The sequence below is a fragment of the Calidris pugnax genome, unplaced genomic scaffold (genome assembly GCF_001431845.1).
Source record: "Calidris pugnax isolate Ruff unplaced genomic scaffold, ASM143184v1 scaffold13, whole genome shotgun sequence".
Classification (NCBI taxonomy): Eukaryota; Metazoa; Chordata; class Aves; order Charadriiformes; family Scolopacidae; genus Calidris; species Calidris pugnax.
Genome location: NW_015090810.1, coordinates 11,632,033 through 11,651,897, shown reverse-complemented (window position 1 = coordinate 11,651,897; position 19,865 = coordinate 11,632,033). Strand labels below are relative to the sequence as shown.

Sequence of the window (19,865 nt, the reverse complement as noted above, 5' to 3'; positions counted from 1 at the left end):
TGTTGCTTCAGCTGCCCCATATATGCTACACCCTCGTCATTCAAAGGCAAGGACACAATTATCCACAAATGATTTATTTAGAACAAAACTATTGCATCGAGAACATATTAAAAAAAAAAGACAAAGAAATAGAGCATCTTAGACATTTAGATAGTTTTGTCTGGACCGAGGATGGCCAAGAATCCTTATATTTTCTTTAGAAAGTACCTTGCTTTGTCACCCCTCTGTCCCTAAACCATTCCCAATAAATGTGTCTTTTCCTACTCTTCCTTTCTCCTCTGTTCCCAGAAAACTTTTATGTATGCATATATTCTTCTCACCTCCAAATTACCAGCCTTGTAAAACAAAACTTAAAGACAATTTCCAAGGCCCTCAAAGCAGATAATTGGGCTTGTTATCCTGCAAAAAAGGTTTTGTTGTTTTCAGTTTGGTAAGCCACTGCGTGGTTTCCCTGTTTGTTCTTCACATAATCCTTTGTGGATTTTAGATCAATACAGCTTTGTAGAAAACTCTGATAATATGGTACACAATATTTTCACTAAATGTTTCCCTAATGTGTTTTGTTTTGGTTGGTTTTTTGATTTTTTTTTCAGCTTGCGTCCTTGATTTGTATTTTTGGTTTGTGGGGTTTATTATAGATGTGGGAAAAATGTACCAAAAATTACTTCCATGTAGGAACATGGGAATGGAAAGAGGTCTCCAGGAATCATCCCTTGTTATGTCGCATAGTACCTTTCACAAATGCAACAAACTGCTTTTAAGAAGCAATTTCTTCTTTTTTCTTATAATTTTCTTTCCTATTGCTCCTGCACAAGGTTTCCCCTAATGTAAGCGGGGACAGAAACTTTATTCCCGTTTCTAAGCTACATTTGTCCACGTGCAGCTGATGTTGCTGTCTGCCACCAACACAGAGACTGGGTTCAGCCTGAGAATCCCCAGCTCAACATGCTTAACATGAGCCAGCAGTGTGCTCAGGTGGCCAATAAGGCCAATGGCATCCTGGCCTGTATCAGGAACAGTGTGGCCAGCAGGACTATAGGGAAGTGATGGCTGGTGAGACCTCACCTCGAGTGCTGTGTTCAGTTCTGGGCCCCTCACCACAGGAAGGACATTCAGCTGCTGGAGCGGGTCCAGAGGAGAGCCACCAAGCTGGTGAGGGGTCTAGAGAACAAGTCCTATGAGGAGAGGCTGAGGGAACTGGGCATGGTTAGTTTGGAGAAGAGGAGGCTGAGGGGAGACCTCATTGCCCTCTACAACTATCTGAAAGGAGGGTGTAGAGAGGGGGGGGTTGGCCTCTTCTCCCAAGTGAATAATGACAGGATCAGAGGAAATGGTCTGAAGTTGCGGCAGGGGGGGATTAGACTAGATATTAGGAAGAATTACTTTACTGAGAGGGTTGTCAGGCACTGGAACAGCCTGCCCAGGGAGGGGGTGGAGTCACCATCCCTGGAGGGATTTAAGAAACGTGTAGACGTGGCACTTCAGGGCAGGCTCTAGTGCCTGAGATTGTTGGTTTGTGTCTGTTTGTGGGGGGGTGGGATGGGTTTTTGTTTTTGTTTTGTTTTGGTTTGGTTTTTTTTTGGTTGTACTCAATGATCTCAAAGGCCCCTGCCAACCATGAATATTCTGTGATTCTGTAACATGGCCTATGGCCAGGCCAGGCAGGGCTGGGATGGTGGGGTGGGAACTGCTGCTCAGGTGGGACTGAAGGCATCCCTGGGAGCCTCTCCTCACCATCACCAGTGGGACGGGGCAGGCCTCGCTGCTCCATACCCAGCTGGCCCCTGTCCCAGGCAGCCAGACCTGCACCAGAGGGTAGATGTCCTCAGGCCCTTACAGCCACTACCGATAACTATTTTCCTCCGGCTTGTGCGTTAACCCCAGTGTAAAGAGTGCTTGAAACCACGTTACTCCTCAGTTGGTTACTCCAGCCCAAGTTGTACGCTCAGAGACTATTCATTTCTCTGACCATCTGAGCAGTCCCCTAGAGACCTCCTGCTGCAGTTCCAGCTCGTTGCCCACGGGTGGCTGGAGCTGTGCCCAGCAGCCCAGTTGCGACACACTCCCCACAGCCCCGAGCAAGGTCCTAGCACGTACCTCACCCCGCGGCCACCACCCGTCCAGCTCCCAGATGACTTTGTTCTCTCCCACGGCAGCTCCCGGTAGCTCACAGACCTCTGGTGACCAGCTGGTACGCCCTGCTCCTTCTCACTCATTTCCAACTCATGAACTCCCTGTTACTGAATTTCATCCCTTTTTATTTGTGTGATCCTCAGGGTCATCAAGCTGTTCTATTTTCCTTCTCTGTCCTGACTCCATACCCCACCTTTATGCCCGCAGCAAATTTTATTGGCCCATCTCCTAACATTTGTGGCACTGAGGACCACACTGCCCCACAGGTTTGACTGGGTGGTGAACCTCCCTCAGTAGCTCAGCTAACAAATACTTTTGCTACAGCCGGGGGCCAATCACCATTTTTACAGTTCAAGAATGTCTATAAAACAATGTGAGTTACCGAATTATCATACCCGTACGTGGTTAACAGCTATATGTATCAGAACTAATCAATTACTCGGGATCAGAGGCAGCTTCAGCAGTTCTCATCTGACAAAGCCTTCTTTCATTCAGGTCAGGGGCCGGGTAGTAGCAAGCCTAACCTGAACTTGTATCATTCTGCAGGTGGAAGGACTTTATGCCATTCTGCCATTGTTAGGAACTGAAAAAACCCCTCACTAGGTGAAGACCACCTTTGTATCTTACTGCTCCCGTTACACTTTCCTTTTCTAATCTATCTATCTAAACCACAAGTGTAGGAAGATCAAAAGGACACTCCCATCTTTTGTTGGAGTAATGCAATTTTCCATACAGGCTCTAGCCAAGATCTTCCAAATCTCTCCCATATTACACTCACCCCAATTACATCCCCCCTCATCATCGTTATTATTTGTAATTATTTGTAGTGACAGAACAAGGGGTAATGGTTTTAAACTGAAAGAGGGGAGATTTAGATTAGATCTCAGGAAGAAATTCTTTACTGTGAGGGTGGTGAGACACTGGAACAGGTTGCCCAGGGAAGTTGTGGATGCCCCATCTCTGGAAGTGTTCACGGCCAGGCTGGAGGGGGCTTTGAGCAACCTGCTCTAGTAGGAGGTGTCCCTGCCCATGGCAGGGGGGCTGGAACTCGATGATCTTTAAGGTCCCTTCCAACTCTAACCACTCATAGAATCATATGGGGTTGGAAGGGACCTCTGGAGATCATCTAGTCCAACCCCCCTGCCAGAGCAGGTCTAGCTAGAGCAGGTTGCACAGGAACTTGTCCAGGCGGTTTTTGAATGTCTCCAGGGAAGGAGACTCCACCACCTCTCTGGGCAGCCTGTTCCAGTGCTCTACCACTTTCACAGTAAAGAAGTTCCTTCTCCCGCTTAGGTGGAACTTCTTATACTCAAGTTTGTGCCCATTTCCTCTTGTCCTATCCCTGGGCACCACTGAAAAAAGACTAGCCTCGTCCTCCTGGCACCCTCCCTTTAAGTATTTGTAAGCACTGATTAGATTCCCCCTAAGTCTTCTCTTCTCAAGACTAAAAAGACCCAAGTCCCTCAGCCTCTCCTCATAGGAGAGATGCTCCAGGCCCTTAATCATCTTTGTGGCCCTTTTCTGTACCCTCTCCAGCAGTTCCCTGTCCTTCTTGAACTGGGGGGCACAGAAGTGGACACAGTACTCCAGATGGGGCCTCACAAGGGCAGAGGGGCAGGATGCCCTCCCTTGACCTGCTGGCCAAGCTCTTCATTGGCCTTCATGGCCACAAGAGCACATTGCTGGCTCAGCAGAATCACTCTGTGATTCTATTTCTCACACTCCTCTTGCACTGTTTGTGCCCCTCGCTCCCCACCTTTCGCTGCAGAGCGGGAAGGCCGTTACCACCCGACCCCCCCCATCCCCCCTTTTCTGTACCCTCTCCAGCAGTTCCCTGTCCTTCTTGAACTGGGGGGCACAGAAGTGGACACAGTACTCCAGATGGGGCCTCACAAGGGCAGAGGGGCAGGATGCCCTCCCTTGACCTGCTGGCCAAGCTCTTCATTGGCCTTCATGGCCACAAGAGCACATTGCTGGCTCAGCAGAATCACTCTGTGATTCTATTTCTCACACTCCTCTTGCACTGTTTGTGCCCCTCGCTCCCCACCTTTCGCTGCAGAGCGGGAAGGCCGTTACCACCCGACCCCCCCCATCCCCGCCCAGGCGCTGCCCCACGCAGGACAGACCCACGCCCGGCCACCCCACGCTCCCGGCCGCCGCCCCCGCCCCCGGGCAGCACGCACGCCCCGCCCCTCCGCGCCGTCATGCGGCAAGCCCCGCCCCGAGGCCGGCGCCCCGCTCTCTCCTTGCCCGCGGATTGGCCACCGCGGCGTGCCGCGCGCGGGGGGCGGGACTGGCGCCAGGGTATTTAAGGTGCGGCGGTGGAGCTGGCTGCCGCTTGCGACCGGGAGCTGTGAGAGAAGGGCGGTACGTTCGAGCGGCCGCGCGTGCGGGGAATAGGCGGGGGCCCGGTCTTCTGAGCGATGTGGCGCTGTGACCCGGCGTGTAGGGCCGCGCCTGGTCCGCCGGGGGTCTCGCCGGCGGCTGCCTCCGCGCCGCGGCCTTGCGGGGAGGTGCCGGCGGGTGCTGGGCCTTGCCCGGTGTCCTGCCATAGGAGGCGGCTGGTGTCGCGGCCCGGCCGGCTCTCCCAGCCGGGGCCGCTTCTCTGAGGCGAGCTGCCGCCGTTCCCCACGTCTGTCCTCTCTCCCCGTCGCCGCGCCTGGTCCGCCGGGGGTCTCGCCGGCGGCTGCCTCCGCGCCGCGGCCTTGCGGGGAGGTGCCGGCGGGTGCTGGGCCTTGCCCGGTGTCCTGCCATAGGAGGCGGCTGGTGTCGCGGCCCGGCCGGCTCTCCCAGCCGGGGCCGCTTCTCTGAGGCGAGCTGCCGCCGTTCCCCACGTCTGTCCTCTCTCCCCGTCAGCCTCCCTCCCCTGGCCTGAGGGAAGGGCCAAGACCCCGTCAGCCTCCCTCCCCTGGCCTGAGGGCTGCCTCTGCGCGGTCACAGAGCAGGGGGGGCCGCGGTGAACTTTCCCTTCTGCTGCAAAACCTTGTAAAGCCTCAGATTGTCCTTTAAGTTCGCCTCAGCCCGTGCGGCAGGGCCTGTAATGTGGACATGGGGTTGTGTAATGTGGGCTTTGGGGGCTTGTAGGGGCCGTTGAGTGCTCTGTGGTGGCTACAGACCTGTCCTGACCTGGTTAAGTGCTCTCCTCTGGGGCGCTTGTCCTGCCTGCAGGTGAAGGGAGCAGAGTGGTCATAGTGCACATAAGTGCCAAGTGCCCTGTGGATTATTTTTCCACAATGCATCTCCTGTAGGGCTGTGGAAAGGTAGAACCACAGAGCCTCTTCCACGCAGGTGGGAAGGATTCAGTTCTCCACTTTGAAGGACCTGCAGGAAATTCTAGCCCTGTTTTTTAAGAGGGAAGGGGAAGTCATATCCATCCCTGTGCTGTGCAGTAAGCAACACTTGCTCTTCCAAATTTGAAACTCTTGGGGGGGGATGGACTTTTTTGCAGATCTACAGTGAGACTTGAGTGATGAAATGTGCCTCATTTAACCGTTTAAGGCAATACTTAAAGTAGTCTCTGACTTAACAAGTAGTTCAGCTCTTGTTTCTATTGGACAGAACATCAGCCTCCATGTAATGTGTTGTATTTTGTGTCGGTGCTGTGCTGCTAAATCCTTGATGTTGCCATAGGATTTGTTTGAGTGAAGGGAAGGGTCAGATGCCCTGTGTGCTGGTTTCCCTGAAAAGCTCCAGATGAACCATGCCTGAGCTCTAACAGCATGTAAGGATAGCGTGGCTTATTTTGGCAAATCAGGCTTCAGTGAGAAGCATTGCTTTAACTTGGTTATGTCTACATAATCCTTTTGAAGGTGTTTATTTTTCACCATTAATGACTACTGGAGGATGCTTGAGCTGTCTGGTGGTTTGGGGTGGTTCTAATTAGTGCTTAAGTCATTATCCAAATTATGGATGCCGTAAATTAAGTAGAAGCCATCTTCAGTGAGTGAAAGTCAAACTTCAGTGATCTGTAAATACAGCCCTACTTGAAAGAAAATGTGTTCTGTAAGTCTTTTGTAGATTTGGGGTGGCAGGATGTCCCTATATCACAGTATGTTGTGTGGGACAACCTGCAGATTGAAAGTGTTCATTTCAGCTATGTACAGGAGTCAGCTGTTCAAGAAATTCTAAGACAAATAGTCAAATGTTTTAACAGCAATCATACTTGTCTTGTGACTTCCACATAGAAGTGGAAGAAAAGCTTAAGGGATCTGGCATAAAGCTGACTGAACAAAATACTGAATCACAGCAGTTGGTGCTGCTGAATGTGCTTGTTCAGTGTATTACACAGACACTGGAGTTTTTCTTTGTGGTTGAGGCAGTTGGATTTCAGATGTGTATTTGTAGAGCTCATTCTTCTGGCTTAGAGAAGGTGATGTTTCTTTAGTTTGAACTTGAGAACTAGGTTTAAGCTTGTTGAGTTTGTTGAGTGGACAGTATGTCTTTTAAATATGGACTTTGGACTGGTTAGGAGGACAGGAAACTAAGGAGAAAAGAGGCTGTGGATTTTTTTCCTCACATGAACTTCTGTTGAAACTGAGAAAAAAGAGAAGTGGTAGTGCTGAACTAGTAACTGACCACTTGCTTATGGCCTGCTGGGGCTTGTTTCTGTTCTGTGGCTTCTCTTTGGGAAGTCTGGCAGATTAGGACCTTAAAGCTGAAGAAAGCACAGTTTTTAAGCTGTCTGTTTTTAACCTACTTTGTAGGTCACAAAGTAAAAGTGCAGTGCTTACTTGGACCTAGCTACTAGCATTCAAGTCTATGGCCACTACAAATTACCGTTGCTTCTTAAACCTGTGAAATCTAAGTTATTTTTCTGTGACAGAATCTTCAGCAACACCGATCTGGTCAGAAGATGTCAGGTCTTCAAACCCTCTTTACATATATTGATGAACACCAGGACCTCTATATTCAGGTAAGTTTTCCTTGAGTTTTGTCCTGCAGCACAAACAGCTATGGGATATTAAAAGTTAGGTGGTCAGCTTTCAGCTTGTTGTTACACCTGTATATTAAGTCCAATAATAAAATAATGCCAAGTAATTGGGGAAAGGGGGAAGCAGGCAGCAGGTGTGACTGATTTGAGTCAAGCCAGAAAAAATTGTTTCTTAAGTTTAGGTATAGTTCTGTTCAAAGACCTAAATCTCCATGGTAGATTTACTAGGAGATGTGCAATTACTGTATACTGCAAGCAGTGCCTTATTCAGAGGTATAAGAAGCTTGACACTGGTTCCTGAATGCCAAACTTGGTTTATATTGTCCTTATTCATTCTGAGATGGGAAAGAAAGATATACACAATACTGGAATAAAGCTTTCTCTTTTCTTTTTTCTCTGTTCTTGTTGGGGTATGGAGGGGAAGGTTACCTCTGTACTTTGCTGTTTAATCTTCTATTTAATTGCACCTTGTATTGCAAACCCTTTGACCTGTGAAGCAGTCAGTGGTATAGCACTGCAAACTGCTAGGGAAGAACTATGCCAAGTGTTCAGCTTCTGCCAGTTGCTCTCACTGATCTCACATGGGGGGAAAAAACTAAGGCAGCCTTTCTGAAAAGCCTGAAGGACATTAGCTGGTTCTGGATACTTAAAGACCAGCAACCAGAAAGGCACAATATGCACAAACTGTCATACTCTTAAGCTTACCTTATGTCTCTGTAGACTTTGTGCTACACTGCAGGGGCAGCTTTAGGAAAGTGAGGCATTAGAGAGCTTTTTGAGTGTAACGTTAATGGTTGTAGTACACCTTTAAGCGGACCTGATTTGCCTCACGTTTAAGCTTGACTAAAACAGTATTAGTTGAAACATAAGGTATTGTATTTGCATAGTGCCTCCCATGCCGTAATTCATTTGTAGTAAAATCTTGAGTTTTTCTGTCTCTCTGCAGCGGCTGGCTCAATGGGTGGCAATCCAGAGCGTGTCAGCATGGCCGGAGAAGAGGGCTGAGATCAGACGCATGATGGAGGTTGCTGCAAAGGATATCGAGCGACTGGGAGGCACAACCCAGCTTATGGATATTGGGAAACAAAAGGTATCTGAGCATCTCTGTGTCAGCTTAGTTGAAAAACTCTCTTTAGAAGACAAGTTGTTTTGCACCGGGAGGTGCTGGCTTCTTATGATCCCAGTAAGAAAGGCACTTAGACTCCATAAAGTATCATTTAAAATGCTGTTTATGAGAGCTACCATTACAAAGGAAGAGGATTGTATAGATAATCTTCTGTCCCTTCAGATGCTGGGAACACCAAGCTGTGCAGCATCTAGCAGGCTTCCAATCAGCATGCAGTGCAGATCCTATTCATGGAAATGTTATCCCATTTCATTTATTCAAGCTGTTCAATTCCACTGCCAAACAAAAGGGATATTCACATGAGAACTTCTTGCTGTACTTTTCTTAGACAAAGACAAGGACATGCAGGTGGTGTAATCACCAACACCAAGTGGGAATTGCCTGCAAGCTACAGCCAACTGGGGAAGTTTATCCTGCAGGAAGGCAAAGCTGTGTGCACAGCATGGGCCTGGGTGTACTTAGGCTGACTATGAGGATCACTAATTCTTTAATGTCTGATGGCCTTCTGGTCAGGATCACCCCATTAAGGGTCTTGTGGGAAGTGGTTTAGAAAGGCAGTAGCTGATTGGGGTGTAGGATAGTGTCTTTCCTGTCACATGGTCTGAACAGGAATGTTAAAACCTTTGTTTGTAGCAAACCTTGGGGTCCAGATAAGTTAAGCATGTTGTATATTACATTTTGGACTGTGTATTAAATGTATTTTAAATACTTTTCTAACTGAACATGAGCAGAGCACCTGGCAAATAAGTGTTAGGCATTTTTAGCAGAAGGCTGGTGTTGGACCTTAGACCCGTGGACTGTTAAGATTGTTACTGAAGTTTCAAGAAGTCTTCCAAAAGACTTTTAGGCTCTTCCAGAGGTGTTACACTTGTCACAGGATTGCACTGCTCCTTTACCAGATATGGAAGGATCCTTAATAGGATGAGTCCTCTCTTATTTTCAACTATCTGGACTGTTTTTCTTCACCTGAGAAATGTATGTGTTTATGAGAATGATAATGATACCCTCATCCTAGCAAACCATCCACTTGGTATGCTCCTCCTTTAAAGTGCCTTGTCACTATGTGTCTCAGAATAGGTCCCATACCAAAATTTTTAGACTTTAGCATTTGGGTAGTGACATTTGAAATTCTGTTGTACTGAAGTGCTTGCTAGTTTAGAAGATTGTAATTGGTGCTAATGACTGCTGGGTGAAATCCCTGAGCAGTTCTTGCTTTTGGCAACTGGAGCACACTTGTTTGTAGTGCTACAGGTCCCAGTAGGGAAGCAGCTGACTTCATGCGTCCTTTTAGGAGGGAATCTGTTGGATAATTCTAGTTCTGCTACTACCTACAGCCTCAAATTCCATCAAAAGTTTCAATTAATTTAGAGATAAACTTTTTCCTTTCATCAGTGTAACTTTTGAGGGGCAAGAAGAGATCTTATGTAGTTCATTACAAGTGACATTTCTATTTAGAAAAATCTTGCAGCTGGATTAAAGTTAACTTCAGTATTGACTTTTATATTAAGTGTCAACAAAACTAGTCTGTATTGTGTACTTTGCTGTGTCAGTCAAGGACAATGTAAAGCAACTGGGGAATTTGTCTTTCTCAGTTTACTGCTGCACATTAGTTTGTACTGTGCTGATTACTGTAAGGGTCAATTGTTGCAATAATCCTTTAATCACTTGGAGGCTGCAGCTGGCCAAGGACCATGTAACCTCTCGATAAGAAATTGAAGCTTGGAGCTCATATGAGCAAAAATTAAAGCTGATCAAGATCTGGTGAACAGTGTCTAGGAGTATGTGTTCACTGGAAGGGAAATCCATGCTGACTGAGAGTAACATGTGATAATAGTTTATGGGGTATTCCAGAGGACTAAGAAAAGTTCAATTCTTGAGCTAAGTTCATCAGCACTACCCTGCCCTTTGCTTTACAGCATAGGCTGGTACAGAGAAATACAGCTGTTATGCTGACCGTAATTGGGTGTAGGCATGTGTTACACTCAGTGATAACTACTGTCAGGAAACTTTTGTTTAGAGAGCTATACTATGGACAGGATGAAAGTGCAGTGACAATCAGTGCAGAACGCAATATTGGCATTTATCACTTCTGTTTAGGTCAGCATTAGATATGGCAGTTTGACATTCCAACAGCTTGCTCTGCTAAAATCTGATGTAGGATTGTTAGTTTAAAGCTAACAGTTCTGAGTGGCTTGGAACATTTTGACTATTACTGGGACTTGTCCGGGAACTTACTGACATGGTGCTGTCATGCCTTCGTTGGCACATTGCTTCTGGCAATCAGTTTGAGTAGCTTAGTTTTGTTTCGCTCTCTATACACCTGATCTCATAACTTCTGTTAAAATAATTCAGTCATCTGATAAAGATGTGCCACTCTGACATTCCACATTTGAATAAAACTTCTTGCCCCCTATTTCTAGCTACCTGATGGATCAGAGATCCCTCTGCCACCAATTGTGCTGGGCACACTTGGCTCAGATCCACGCAAAAAGACAGTGTGTGTGTATGGTCACCTGGATGTCCAGCCGGCAGCGCTAGAGGACGGCTGGGATAGCGAGCCCTTCACACTGGTGGAGAGAGAAGGTAAGAGCAGTGGACTTCACAAACTGATGAGCACTTACCTAACAAGTGTGTTTCTCAACTGTCTTCCAAATTTGTACCCTTGATTGAAAGAGGGAAGGGAGAATAAGAATGGACATGGGTGTTTACTTAATACTGTTGAGATAAAAATGCAGGAGAAGAAATGATAAACAAGTAGAGCTGCAAAATCTCAGCTGCTCTCAGGGCTTGTTTCCTTTTCTGATAGTCTAGACTGTACTTGAATGTTATCTTCCCTGTAGCTACAGCAAAGTCTTAACTACTGCCTTCCATGGTAACAGTTTGTTGCTAGAAAGCTTTCTAAAACTTGTTTCTTGTGCTGTTCACAACTTGCAGCCTGTAAGGTCGTGTCAGACTGCAGGGGACTAACAACACAGGTGCGTTATGCCTGGAGACAGCAGTGGTGCAGCAGCCTCCCTGGGTTGCTGTTGTGGTGTTGCATACTCTGCTACAATGGGTACTGCAGAAACGGTGTTTTACAGAGCTGGTGCCCAGACATATGTCCCTCTCCCGTAAATGGGGATGAAGAAATCATGCAGTAACTCTTGTTGAAATGACACATTGCCAGTAGCCAAGAGGTGACTAAAACTTTTCTATTTAAAGTTGGTGCTACCAACTGCCTGTTCCTTGTTCCATTTGCTTAGAGTTGAGTGTCAAAGGTCATTTGAATAGAAGGACATTAACCATTCTTGTTGCATAACAGTTAATCATTGCCAAGAAAAGAAGTATCTGTGGTGACTAGTGTTTCTGCTTGGGCACTTGGTCAAACACATTATCTTACCTGATAGCAAGAGCTAGACTTGCCTTGGGCTGTGGCTTATCTCTGTGCAGCCTGGCAGTGTGAGAGGCATATTTACTGATGGCTCCTTACCTTGTAAGCTGTCTGCCCTGTTCTGTCACTGTGGTTATACCTCGTGCTTAGGGGTTGTAGCACAGCTGTGAGTTGCAGTGATATCTGCCTCTACTGTGATCCCATATGCTACATTTTGCAGGAATTTCCTGTAGACTGTAAAATTTTACTTTAACTAAAGGCCTTTCTGGGGAGATTCACATTTATCTGGAGGATCCGGAGAAGTAATCGGTCACTAGCTACTCAAGTCTTACTCTTCAAATAAAGAACTATTGAATTAAAGCTAATATTGGATAGGTTTCTGTTAAAAGGACATAGCTTGTTTCTATACCTTACTGCTGTGTTTGTAGAAAATTCTGTTGCTGTGAAGGATATGGGAACAGCTTAGCCCAAAGCAGTTATGTCTTTTCCAGGCTTATGTTCAGCTCCTATCCCAGGGAGCGGCAGGGGGAAGAGCTGGGGTAGCTCTAAGGGGGAGAACTATTGCAGTCCTGTACCTGTCCCACTCACATGGGTCTATGATGTGGGATAGTAAAACTGATACTTCAGAACAATCAGAAATGAAAGTTAATATAAGAAGGGCTAAAAAGCTTATCCAAAAGGATGTTTTCTCCTGCAGGCAAGAAATAACTAAAGCTTTATCCTAATTTTTCTCCGCAGTGGTTAATTTGTATCTTTTTTTTCTACAGGAAAGCTGTATGGGCGAGGATCAACAGATGACAAAGGTCCAGTGCTTGCCTGGATAAATGCCTTGGAGGCTTATCAACAAACTAACCAGGTATGTGCCCAAAATACACCCTGCTTTATTAAATACAGCTAGGTTTAGCAATAAATGTTATCCAAGCCACAAACCTTTGAGGCAAGCCTGCTTATTCAGCTAATTGGAGAAATTATGCAGTAGTCCTGTAAGTTCCCTGTTGTCCCAGTAGTGTTGAGTTGACTTGCTGACAAGTTAGCCTTGTAGATGCTTAAATTGCGCTTTAAATATTTTTGCTTTACCACAATGTGTAGGAAGGAAAATACATACGCAAACATCTGGAGCAGGAGCAATAATAAAGTATGATCACTTTCACGTAAGGATGTCAAATTAGCTTGGCCTTCAATAAAGCTTAGTGTCTCTCTGCCACTGAACTCTAAGAAGAGATTAATTTAGTAACACTAAACTGGGTGCTTTACTGTTTCTGTTCAAGAAAGTCCAATCAGAAATAGCTCAGGATGTCTGCTTTACATTGCAAGGCAAGTTACTGTTACTTGTGAGAAGAATTAATCCTTCTCAAGTGCTGTCTAGGCATAGAATATGGTAGACTGGATAGACAGGGTAGCTCTGACTCCCTTACTGTGACACACAATTTCTGTGGTTAATGTTAGTTTTTCCAGCCCTGTGACTTACCTTTGGCAACAGACTTCTCTTGCCTTCCCACAGTTAAGAGGATTGTGATCAAGTGTTTCTAGAGCTTAGTTAAAACTTTGAATTCTGTCAAATGAAGGGTAGTGTAAGTGCCCTCAACATAAGTACAGTCCGAACTTTGTAATATTTTGTGTATAATTAACAAACAAAAATACTGTCATGGAACTAATTCACTCATGTCCATTCTTCTGCTTTGTAGATATCAGATGAAAATTACTGATCACTGAAGGAGTCTGAGGTTTTCACATGTTTAATCTGTTCTTGTTTTTCACTTTCAAAGGAGTTCCCAGTGAATGTTAAGTTCTGCCTAGAGGGTATGGAAGAATCAGGATCTGAAGGCCTTGATGAACTGATTTTTGCTCAGCGAGACACTTTCTTCAAAGATGTGGATTATGTTTGTATTTCTGACAACTACTGGCTGGGCAAGAAGAAGCCTTGTATCACCTATGGCTTGAGGGGTATCTGCTACTACTTCATAGAGGTAAGTGCTGAAATACACTGCAAAACCGGTATTAAGCTGATTTTTTTTCTACTGGAGAAGGGTGGTAGCTCAAACTATTTCATGCCAGTACCTTTTCAGCAAAGGTGAAACTGACTGAAGTGGAACAGTTTCTATTAATTGTCTAAATATCTTCCTTTTACTATGCTATATGGTACTTGGGTGGGAGGAATAGCTTTCAGGTATAAGAAGCAAGATAAGCCAGCACCTTCAGTGGAGGGTTATCTCATGGCATAGATAATCTTTGTGTAGATACTTCCTGGAGTGCAGGAAGAGGTGTCACTACTGACCCAGTCTTGGGGACTTCAGCACTTGTACTGGGGGGCTTGTATACTCCACAGAGCAATAAAAAAACAGCAATGAAAAGCATATTTGCTTTAATATAATACAACTGAGTGGTCTGGTTTCAAAAACAGATGCATTCTCAAAATAAATTGCAGCAAAAAGGTAGGGTAAAAGTCTGTGCATTTGATAGTATTGTCACACTAAAATTAACCTGAATCTTAATTCACTTCAAACCAGGTGGAATGTTGTGACAAAGATCTTCACTCTGGAGTTTATGGTGGTTCAGTGCATGAGGCCATGACAGATCTCATTGCTCTAATGGGTAAGAAAAAGCAGGTTTCACTGAATGCATCTAAATGGGAGTAAGAGCCATCAAATCATGAGTGAGTTTGCTGTGAGGAGGGGTTCCTAAGGGCTGCTTATACTAGAAAAGAAATGGCCAAAGAAATGGTGCTTGCCAGGTATGCACAAACCAGGCTGATGCACTACATACAGAAATATGATGAAAGTCTTGCCAAGAAGTTTTCTCTCTACTTTGGCTTCCCTTAAAATCCTGCTGAAAACTTGTATGTTAATTAAATCAGCTCTTTTCTCCAAACTCTTCTACAGATGCCATATTGAACTCCTTGGGAATTCTGACTTCAAACAGCCAGCCAAACACGTAGCAGTAGAATTAAATACAGTTGCAAGGAAGTGCACTGCAAATTCCATAAGTTCCTTCCCTATTCAGAAGAATAGGCTCTGGGGGGGTCAGAATTTCATTACCTTTACAGAGCTTTCAGAAGGCAAAGACTTCTATTTCCCATGGGAGTTGCTCCCAGCAGTGACATCTTGTTTATTCTGGTTGAATTCTGATATTAGGTTCTTGTTTACAGGTTCTCTTGTAGACAAGAAAGGGAAAATCCTCATTCCGGGTGTTAATGAAGCGGTGGCACCTCTTACTGATGAGGAGCTGGCACTATATGAGAAAATTGATTTTGACCTGGAAGAATATGCAAAAGATGTAGGAGCAACAAAACTATTGCATGATACAAAGGTATACTGTACTCCTCCCTCTACCCTAGTTACCTGTGTTAGTTCAAGCTGTCAAAGACAGAAACAAGCTTCTGTGCATACCTGTGTAGTTACCAAGTAATTTACAAGGCAGAGAATTCATCTGATGTTTTTAAAATGGGAAGATGGCCTTAAAGATAATTTCACCAACTGTACAGTTGACTGTATACTTAACACTAGCAGTTTCTCTGAAAAGTATTAGGTGCTTAATCTAGGTTATCCCATGTTTATGGCAAGCAGTCAGGCAACTTTAAATCTGTTCCTAAGTCTATGTATAAGTAGCACTTCAAACTTCTACAGAACTTTATCTAATGCTGTTCTCTTAATGCTAGATAAGAATTGCTAGCAGTCCCAGAGGTCAGATACCACATCTACACAAAGCATGTGATTTCCTACAGCTCTGGGAAGCTCAATGAGTTATCACAAATACAGTTACTCAGAGATAACATCTCATAAGGTGAGAAAACAGCTTGAGATTTAGCTGTGATGAACTTAACATTAACATACTGAACATCTTCTTACACCTGACAAATAAGGACTATTTTGTAGCTGTGAACTAGGCAGCTTCCCAAATCTTTGAGCAGGCTCAAGGTCAATAAACTCATGTCTGAACTTCTCAGATCTTCATCCTGGGAGCTCTCCAAATGAATGCTTTTAACAGCATTTGAATCTTGCAAGGTATATGTATTACTAATTTTAAAGCACCATAGATATACTTACATCTATCACAAAAAGCAGAAACAGTTGTAGAAGACAAGTTTACATGTGCAGGTCTGTTTTCTGTCCTAGTAATGTCAGGAGAAGACTTCAGACTCAACTCATAGGCATAAGTAGCAATCTTATATCCTCAACCTTGTCTTTATATACTCAGTTTTATATCAACTGAGAGCACACAGGCTTCCTTGTTTGGCCTTGTCCTATAAAGTAATGGATGAAATATACCTTGTATATAAGGAGCTGGCAAGATGCTCTTCGTATGATACTGAACTAAGGCTGTTCACTCAGCTTTCAGACTGAAATCCTAGTTCAGCACACCAAGGGAGTTCTAACTAAATTTCATGCATGCAAGAAGGATCTTAGGGCTCATGAGATATAGGAGGGAAGGCTGTAATCTCCTGGTAAGAAACAATGTGCTTGAAAGTTTTGAACAGTGACAGTTAAACTGTTTGAGGAAGATTAGAGGCTTGCAAAGTCCTTAGTAGACTGAAGAAATTATTACTTTGGGGAGCTCTGTCAAACTTCATGTAACCTTACATCTTTCCCTTTGCTTTTCCAGAGAGACATCCTTATGCATAGGTGGAGATATCCATCCTTGTCTCTCCATGGAATTGAAGGAGCCTTTTCAGCCTCTGGAGCCAAGACTGTGATTCCTAGAAAAGTGATTGGCAAGTTCTCAATCAGGCTTGTGCCAAACATGACTCCTGAAGAAGTCACAAAGCACGTATGTTGAGATTGGTTTGAGACTAGCAATCTATCTTTAAGCTTCTCCTGTTCTGTGCCTGGGGGAAGAGTATTTCTTGTTTCTATAGCAGTTCAATTTATTTACTTTGCTACCATCTTCCCCGTTCTGCACCTCAACTCACATAATGTAGGGAATTGTTGTATGGTCCCACACTGGACTGTTGTGGTCTGGCTATTCAGTTTCTCTCAATTAACTCTAAGTAAACTCTAATTTAATTGTAGGGCACTTGGGTTACTAGAAGTGCATATTCAAAAGCATAAGTGTTTGACATATTGGCTAGCAGGTCTACAATATACTGTTAACTTGCCTAGAGGAGATACTCTGACTTCAGAGCAGAGGTACATAGGAATAATATGAAAGAATAGTAATAGGAAAAGTTCCATTGCAGTAATGGCCTGCAAGTCCCTAAGATGCTTTTAGTATAGTTTTTATCAGTGTTCATACAAATGTTAACAGTAGGTAAGACTGATCATTCTTTCCTATAGGTTGAAGACTACTTGAACAAAAAGTTTGCAGAGCTGCAGAGCCCCAACAAATTCCGAGTATACTTAGGCCATGGTGGAAAACCCTGGGTGTCAGACTTCAACCATCCCCACTACATGGCTGGCAGGAGGGCCATGAAGACAGGTCAGTGAGTTTTCCTTTTGGAAAGGCTTTGGGAAGACTAAAGAGCTCTTGTTCCAACATCTCAGGAAATACTGCACAGGTTGTGTTTCCAGAATACTTAATATTCTGCACTTATGTAATAAGTTTGCCTAAGTAATGAAGCATGTTACGTGCAATCCTTAAACTTGAGTCTGAGGTACGGGAGGGAACAAAATGTGATGTCAAGCTCATTCCTGCTATGTTGGTACAAGTCCTTTGTGTGGTGTTGCCCTTGCATAAGGATGAGACTGCCAGTATGTCAGATGACTCGCTTAGCCAAAGCCCTCAAGGCTGAGTCATCCTAGCATATGGAATCAGTTATGCTGGGGCAACTAGAGTGCATAGGGCAACTACAGATTGAAATTGAAAAATTGAAATCTACAAATCAGACTTCCATGTTGGGGTACAAACAGGCTTTCAGAAGTGTTATTTGTGTAACTGAGCTCGAAAGTGACAGTACTCCAGCACTGTATCATGTGGGCAAATGTCACAATTCTGCAATCTCTGCAGTCTGCCTGATAAAAACAGAGCAAGATTTGGTCAAGCACATAGTACAAAGTAGTTGGTACTTGATTAAGCAGCAGGAAGGATGTTGGAAAAAACCAAATAAAATTCCAAACTGACTAAAGTATCACTTCCTTGTAGTTTTTGGAGTTGAACCAGACCTGACAAGGGAGGGAGGAAGCATTCCTGTTACCCTTACTTTTCAAGAAGCAACAGGCAAGAATGTCATGCTTCTTCCTGTTGGAGCTGCAGATGATGGTGCCCACTCTCAAAATGAGAAGCTAAATAGGTAAGAGAATATTTATCTCTGTGCCAGGCTGAGCTATGCTGTGGGTCTTGGCACGTTTTATGAAAAAGACCAAGAAGAATTGAGCTCTTGGTTTTCTTTATTTCTCTGGAAGCCAAAGTGCCATTTCTCCCCCTGGCAGAGAATGACTGGTTGGGTAATTAGTCTGTAGCTGAGTCTTGGTCTCATTACTGCTGCTGGTTTACACACTTGAAACCAGAAGCAGTTTTTATACTTCTTATAGCCCAGCTTGGCCACCTCCCACCCTCAAGGGTGGCATTTCTCTCTTGCCTGGGGAGGTGCAGGGAGTTTTGGAGTGGTGCCTGTTGCCTGCAACAGTGATCCCTGTAGTGCCTGTTGTGTGCACAGAAGTGATACTGCAGAAAGCACGGCTGCCAGGAGCACAGCTCAAACTGAGACCATGCTAATGGAAGCTATGTTCTTTCCAGGTACAACTACATCCAGGGGGTGAAGATGCTTGGTGCATACCTCTATGAAGTGTCCCAGCTGAAGGACTAAGTTAGACACCTATCTTCTGGCTGATGGATCAGAAGTCTGAATTTTCCTACAAAATGTCATCGATCACAAAGTCCTGCATGGCTCCCCTTTTCCACCAACACTCCACTGCTTTGGTGGGGAAGAGGGAAGCATGCAGTTCCACTTGACAAAGAACATTGTATACCAAAAATATTTCTTTAAATGCTGACTTCAAATGACACACTATTCTTTATCTGGCCAGCAGTCCTGAACCGTGTCTTTGCACGCTGTATCACTTCAGAGTTGTGGTTTGCTGTATTCATCTGCTTTTCTTGTAAAGCAGGAGGAACAGTTTGCTCTCAACTGCTTAAGCAGCCACATCAGTTGCAGAACTGCCAGACAAGTTTAAGGTTCTTATTCCTGGCTATGTCCTGGAAGTAATCAAACCGGCAGACTATGGGGCTATACTGGAATGTGTTCAAGCTGTAGTGAGGCATCTCTTGCTGTGCAATTTGGAAGAGCAGTTTGTCTCCTACAGTTTATACCTGGCTGCAGGTTTCCATTTACAGTGAATTTTAGGTTATAACAATTCACTGTGGTAACGACTACTGGCCATCTTTTTGTAAAGCTGCCTTTGTACTCCCTGAAAAGAACAATAAATATTCATGCTCTAGAGTTTGGCTCTTGGTTTCTAAGGATTAAATAATAACTTGGGAGGGAAAGTAACTTCTGGTAACTTAGAAGTAACTCTTCTACAGCTACAGAGGCAGATGAGGAACATGGCTACAGACTGTACTTCCTGAGGAATCAAATTTTTATTCCTTAGGCTCTGGCTGCATGACAGCTTGTTGACTTGAAAGCAGATACTGCTAAATCCTGCTCTTCTGAGAGAAAAGCTCAGAAAATGTTCCATTTGGGCTCTGTAAAACCCAGTCATCACACTATCACAACTGATGATACTACAAGGGAGTGTGGGGAATTTGTAGGCATAAGTGAGGAGAAAAGAGCATCATTCATTGCAGTTACTGACTGACATCCAACTTCCACTTGTCTTCTGGAGACATTCAGCCCCAGCCTTTCTGGTATTTTGTCAAAAAATCAAACCCTCTTAAGTATGTGCTAATCTGAACTGGATTTGTCTCACTGTTTCCAAATTACCAGATCAGCACTAGCAGGCTAAGCTGGGTAAGTATTTCAAGTGATGATGCTTTGCTCTGAGAACTGCCTGAGACCACGTTGAAGTTCTGTAGTCCTGTGTCCTGAGAAACAGTCCCAACAGCATGTGATGCTTTCTTCCCTGGGGGGCAGAGGGCAGGAATGTCTTGTCTGTCTGCCTTTCACTGTTGCTTGATCTGGAGTCTTAATAGTGAATGGCTGTTGGGGCAGGGAGGAGCCTTCTGTTCTCCCTATGAAGCTTCTAAAGCCTCTATGCCTTGGTTGATTTTTTTTTTTTTCCTGTTTGGTTTCTCATGTGAGTTGATGGCTGGAGATAATCTGGAACTTCACACTTGCAGCTGGGGTACTAGCTGAGACCTGTGCCATGTGCCTGTGCCAGTACTTGCTGCACCAAGCATCTGTACAAACACTGTGCTGCTAGGTTGTCACAGCC

General features: G+C 44.7%; 1 protein-coding gene across 1 annotated transcript; it reads left to right on the top strand.

The window, feature by feature from the left end:
* The first annotated feature begins 4,454 nt into the window (after nucleotides 1-4,454).
* On the top strand, nucleotides 4,455-18,931 carry CNDP2 (CNDP dipeptidase 2 (metallopeptidase M20 family)). Its single transcript, XM_014938753.1, has 12 exons — nucleotides 4,455-4,500; nucleotides 6,956-7,045; nucleotides 8,010-8,153; nucleotides 10,610-10,772; nucleotides 12,327-12,415; nucleotides 13,326-13,526; nucleotides 14,067-14,151; nucleotides 14,705-14,865; nucleotides 16,159-16,323; nucleotides 16,830-16,971; nucleotides 17,635-17,782; nucleotides 18,229-18,931. The coding sequence occupies exons 2-12, from the start codon at nucleotides 6,986-6,988 to the stop codon at nucleotides 18,296-18,298; spliced, it is 1,428 nt and encodes a 475-aa protein (XP_014794239.1). The 5' UTR covers nucleotides 4,455-4,500; nucleotides 6,956-6,985; the 3' UTR covers nucleotides 18,299-18,931.
* The last annotated feature ends 934 nt before the right edge of the window (nucleotides 18,932-19,865 follow it).

Excerpts from the sequence above, each read along its gene's own strand:
- CNDP2 (XM_014938753.1), top strand. The coding sequence starts at position 6,986 with ATGTCAGGTCTTCAAACCCTCTTTACATATATTGATGAACACCAGGAC. Across the intron at positions 10,773-12,326 it reads CACACTGGTGGAGAGAGAAG|GAAAGCTGTATGGGCGAGGA; the intron begins GTAAGAGCAGTG and ends TTTTTTCTACAG. Across the intron at positions 13,527-14,066 it reads TCTGCTACTACTTCATAGAG|GTGGAATGTTGTGACAAAGA; the intron begins GTAAGTGCTGAA and ends ACTTCAAACCAG.